The following is a 5,792-nucleotide window of genomic DNA, read 5'->3' on the forward strand; positions in this document are numbered from 1 at the left end:
AGATTGGAGCCTGGTGCAGCCATCTGGTTCACCAGTCCTCAGTCAAATCGTCCAACCCATGCTAGCATGGAAACCGGACATTAAACGATGATGATGATGATGATGATATGTATATATATATGTTTCTCTTTGTTATATATATGTATATATGTTTCTACACATACCCAAATGTGCACACACATGCATATGTGCGTGTACACACACACACACACACACACACACACACACACACACACATATGATACTTTGCTGTCATACGGTGTCTGTTTCCTTTGGCAGGTTCTGAACGAGCGGACAGTACTGGCGCAACAGGTGATCGGTTGCGTGAAGGTGCCAATATTAACAAGTCTCTATCTGTTCTTGGAAATGTTATATCAGTAAGTGACCGAGTGACCCATGGAGTCTATTTTTCTTTCAAGCAATTCCCAGTATTCTTGTTTCCTTAATGATACAACACTTCAGTAAGGAACTCATAATTCCACTATCAAATTGCTCTGTAAAACTGTACCCTTTGTGCTATTACCTATCAATCTAGCTGGTAACATGATCAATTGTAGTTGATAAAGTGGTTAACTAGTAACCAGAGAGTCAGTGGTTGATATTTTACTCAGGAGGGTGTGTGGCCTAGTGGTTAGGACGTTGCACACCTAATTGCTAGATCGTGGTTTTGATATCTGGACCAGGCAATGCATTGTTCTCTTGAGCAAAACACTTCCATTCACCGTGCACCTGTACAGGTAATGTTAATTTGATGAAGGGAATGAGCTCAAGTACTGCACACACACATTTGTTCACTATAAACAACTCATCTGTGCAGGTTGATCAACAAGAAGTTGTGGAACCTCATCTGTCATTTACAACGGGAGAGTCCACTACCACTTTATGTTACAGCATTGAGTACTTTTTTTTTGCTTAGTTCCATTTCACTCAAGTGTGAAACCACCATCCACAATATAACTATGAATGCACCTAAGATTGGTTACCATTGTATCTGTCAGAAGATTAATCACTCATCATGACAAAACCCTAGCCACCAGCCTATACAAACCATTTCTCCTCTCTCCTTAGTATTTAAAAGACTATTACATTTCGTATCTCAATATTCTTACATAAATATAAGGCAACAATCTGCCAGAATTGTTTGCATGCCAGGCAAAATGTTTAACAGCATTTCGTCCATCTCCTTACAATTTGAGTTAAAATTCTTCTGAGATCAATTTTACCTTTTGTCCTATCGGGATCAATAAAATAGGTATCATTTGAACACTAGGGGCAATGCAATCGATTTCCCCACTCCCTGAAATTACTAGCCTTGGGCCAAAATTTGAAACCAGTGCCGGTGGCATGTAAAAAGTATCATTTGAGCATGATCGTTACCAGCATCGCCTTACTGGCACTTGTGCCGGTGGCACATGAACAAAACTTTCAAGCGAGGTTGTTGCCAGTGCTGCTGGACTGACTCCTGTGTAGGTGGCACATAAAAAACACCATTTGAGTGAGGCCATTGCCAGTACCACCAGACTGGCCCTCGTGCTGGTGGCACGTAAAAGCACCCATTACACTCTCAGAGTGGTTGGCATTAGGAAGGGCATCCAGCTGTAGAAACTCTGCCAGATCAGATTGGAGCCTGGTGCAGCCATCTGGTTCACCAGTCCTCAGTCAAACCGTCCAACCCATGCCAGCATGGAAAGCAGACATTAAACGATGATAATGATGATGATGAATATAGGGTAGTGAGCTGGCAGAATTGTTAGTACACCGGGTAAAATGCTTAGAAGTATTTCATCTGTCTTTATGTTCTGAGTTCAAATTCTGCCTAGGTTGACTTTGCCTTTCACCCTTTCAGGGTCAATAAATTAAGTGCCAGTTAAACACCATAGTTAATGCAGTTGACTTACCCCCTCCCTGAAATTACTGGCCTTGTACCAAAATTTGAAAACAATATTCATAAAGGAATATGAATCCAATTTATTAAACTATTTCAGGCATTGGCAGAACAAACATCTGGCAAGAAGAAAGTTGTAGTTCCATATAGGGAATCAGTCCTTACCAAACTATTAAAAAATGCTTTGGGTGGCAACAGGTAATTTTATTTTTCTTAATCTTCATTGTTAAAATAACAGTAACATGGCCCTATGGTAAGAAGTTTGCTTCCCAATCATGGTTCAGGGTCCAGTCTCACTGTATGGCACATTAGGTGAGTGCCTTCTGCTATAGTCTTGAGTCAACTAAAGCCTCATGAGTAGATTTGGTAGACAGAAAGTGTGTGTGTGTGTAAATATGTATGTATGTATGTATGTATGTATACTTTATTTGTGTATTAAACCAAAATGGAGATGAATGTTGATGTTCCAAGTGATAGGCTTGATAAATTGTGGTATTTCTTAACATGAAACCAATGGTAGCCTTAACACACAAATAAAGAATCTTTATCCACCAATGTGATGTTGAGCACTCGTTCTCATTATTCGGTATTTATGTGTGTGTATGTACATGTGTGTGTGTATATACATGTGTGTGTGTGTTGGTAACAAATTATTAGTATTAATATAGATGTAGAAAAGTTATAGTTTTTATGTTTTACAGAAGCACAGTAGGAAGAATGAGATGTGTTGCAGGCAAGTGGTCTTAGCTGTTGTGAGGGCCATTGTCATTGATGGTTTGTGTTGAAATTGTCATCACTTTTCTCATTATTTTTTTTTTTGTTGTTATTATTGCTGATTTTGTTGTTGTTTCAACAGTCGAACTGTGATGATAGCTGCTCTGTCGCCTGCCAACATCAATTATGATGAGACCCTCTCTACACTCCGTTATGCTGATCGAGCAAAGCAGATAAAGAATAAGGCTGTGGTTAACGAGAACCCAATTGATAAACTAATACGTGAACTTAAGGTATGTATATATATATATATATATATCCATATATATTTAGCATAGGATTGAGGGCTGAACTATAGTATCTGAGGTACTGAAAAGTTCCAGCAAACATTGCTCCATATTTCTGATATCACAAGCCAACTGATGGGACATAAGAGGTTGTCAGTGATTAATGTCTATTATTGAGTTTTTAAGTGTCTTCTAACATAATTTTGGCTCTAAGTGGACTGTTTAGATCAGTGTTTTCCAACCTATTTTCCCTCAGGATCCACTATAACTTTCCAGAAAAATGTATGCCTCACTGGTGGTAGGAAAAAAACAACTTTATTCTTAATATTTCATAATTATATACTTTCCTTAAAGAAATAGCCACAATTGGGTATTAGAATAGTGCTATACTGTAACAAACAGTCTTCACACAATATACTTGGCCAGCCAAGGGGAATTGATTTGAATAGGTGTGTGTAGGTGAAGTATGTTTGCTGTGAAAAAAAGACCTTCACACTACCATGTCCTACTAAGGAGGAAAAAGAAAAACATTTTGGATCCCACGTCCCACCACAATTTTCGTATGCCCCACATTGGGAATCACTGCTCTTGGTAAATGTAAAGAACAAGGATATTCTTAAGAATGTCCTACTAATTCATTTCTATACTTTTTTTTTCTGTAAGATGGTAATATTTTGAGTAATTAACTTCCTGTTTCAGGATGAAATCATTTTCTTTTTACTATTCACACCTATACTTTGGTTCATTTGGTTTGATTTCTGATCATCATCAGCTATCTAATTCCTGAATATGTACATAGTACCAGACTGCAATCTAACTAGTAGCACAACTAGGCAGGGCAGAGGGGTGCAGTCCACCCTGGGTGATACTTTTATGGAGGAGACACTCTTGAGCCTGGTGTATATGCCTCTCCTTATATTTGTCTTTAAAAAGTCCTTATTATTGAAACTGCTGACAATCATTAATTTATTGAGGAATATTTAAATTGTCTATGTTCTTTCTTAAATCAGGAAGAGAATGAACGATTAAAGAAATACCTGGAAGGAAACGGTCTAAATAATTCTAATTCATCACAAGGTAAAGATTTATTAGTATCTTTTATGTAATTGTGTTTTGTCTTGGGACAGTTATTATACCAATAATAATAACACACACACAGGTTCAATTCCACTTCTTTATTATTGGTTATCTAACCAGTTAACTAATCTATCATTCGTTTAATGTGCAGGTTAAAAACAAGCTTGTTAATCAAAGTTTTTTCATTACTGTTTGTGATGTTTTATGTGGTTGTTATAGAGTATGTTGAGAAAAGTGCTACTACAACTGCTTCTTGTACTCTTGCTCATTAATGCTGTTTGCGTATTAAGGATGTAAGGGTTGACTATGATGCAAAACAAAACAAAATAAACCTCTCTGAAGTCACACCCTCAATCTTAAGAAATAAGGGTACTTTGAGTAATGTGATCCTGGGTTCAGTATACCTCAAAAAAAAAAACATGGGTAGTCACAATAGAAATGCCTTTGATCAAAGACTACTCAATCAGGGTTGACCATGGCTAAACAACAACAACAACAACTACTAAAGTGTACACATGCACACTCACATACCTACCTCCCTATCTACTCACTCACAATAGAAAAGTTCACATTTTTCTTTTCAGAGCACAAGTAATTCAATATTATTTAATGTGAAGCATAGAATTGTTGTATCACCAATTGTTATGATGATACTTTTTTACATTATAACTGTGTAGTGACAATAAACATATAGTGAAGCAGGGTAACAACCCAACAAGCTACCAAAACAACACCTTTCAACTTCTTGTGATTAACACCTACTCTCTTCCTTCTGATTCCGACCACTACTATCTGTAGTCATTCGGTCAGTCTATTCCCACAGGGGGTGTTGTGACTCTTGCCACAACAAGTATAAAAGTTCAAATTTAGTTAAAGCTTAGTATTCTGTATTGTATTTACAAAAGTGTATTACTTTTTTAAAAAATCTCTACTGTAATGCAGAGTTGAATATTCAAATCTAGTTAAAATCTTTTCCATATTATTGGTATTTAATTTTTCTCTCTTTTCTATCATCAGTAGATGCACATTTTATCATCTTTATATTTCATTGATACAACTCATGGACATTTGATAAAATTAAGTTAAAGTTAGTTTCTTATATAACATTAAAACAAAACTGTACCGATAAAAATGAAATGAAATAGAAGTGTGATTAGTGATAACTTGTCCACCAACAAACATTTAAATGTTTTTCACCTGCAAAGTTCATTAAAACACTTGTCCCCATTTCAGACAATAAATAGCTGGTGGTTAATGATGGGACGTGGCAACATAGTAAAATAATTCACCACCCTCTCACTGAATTTTCCATAGAGTCCACCTTTTTTGAGAAACACTGCACTTCATTATCTTGTGTCACCCTTTAACATTGCCCACATTTACTTTCCCCTCAAAACACACTGTTATCCAGTTTATGTATTCTATCACAGATGATGAAGAACTGAGGAAGGAGCTGGATAGTTTACAGTCACAGCTCACTGCAAACCAAAGACTGCTGGCCGAATCAACACAGACTTGGGAAGAAAAGGTAATAACTAAAACACATGCACACAAACATGCTTATATGCATATGTGTATATTATACACACATACACACTCATATATATACATATATATATATACATACATATATATATATATACATATATATATATATATATACATATATATATATATATATATAGGGAGAATTCACAGAAAAACAACTGACGAAGACAGGTGGTGTAGAAAACAAATAGATGTATTAGTATAATGCTCATGAATTGAAAAAGTCTTTAACATTTCGAGCCTACGCTCTTCCACAGAAAGGAACACAAAAAGAAACAAGG

At 36.2% G+C, this 5,792-nt stretch overlaps 1 protein-coding gene across 1 annotated transcript in view; it reads left to right on the forward strand.

The window, feature by feature from the left end:
* LOC106878367 (kinesin-related protein 1-like) overlaps window positions 1-5,792 on the forward strand; it is a 58,118-nt gene that overhangs the window by 48,285 nt on the left and 4,041 nt on the right. Inside the window, exons 13-17 of the mRNA XM_052975168.1 lie at window positions 280-377; window positions 1,986-2,083; window positions 2,742-2,892; window positions 3,897-3,963; window positions 5,394-5,491. Of these exons, the coding sequence (XP_052831128.1) occupies window positions 280-377; window positions 1,986-2,083; window positions 2,742-2,892; window positions 3,897-3,963; window positions 5,394-5,491 (512 nt within the window). The remainder of the gene's footprint in view (window positions 1-279; window positions 378-1,985; window positions 2,084-2,741; window positions 2,893-3,896; window positions 3,964-5,393; window positions 5,492-5,792) is intronic.

The sequence above is a fragment of the Octopus bimaculoides genome, chromosome 20 (assembly GCF_001194135.2).
Source record: "Octopus bimaculoides isolate UCB-OBI-ISO-001 chromosome 20, ASM119413v2, whole genome shotgun sequence".
Lineage (NCBI taxonomy): Eukaryota > Metazoa > Mollusca > Cephalopoda > Octopoda > Octopodidae > Octopus > Octopus bimaculoides.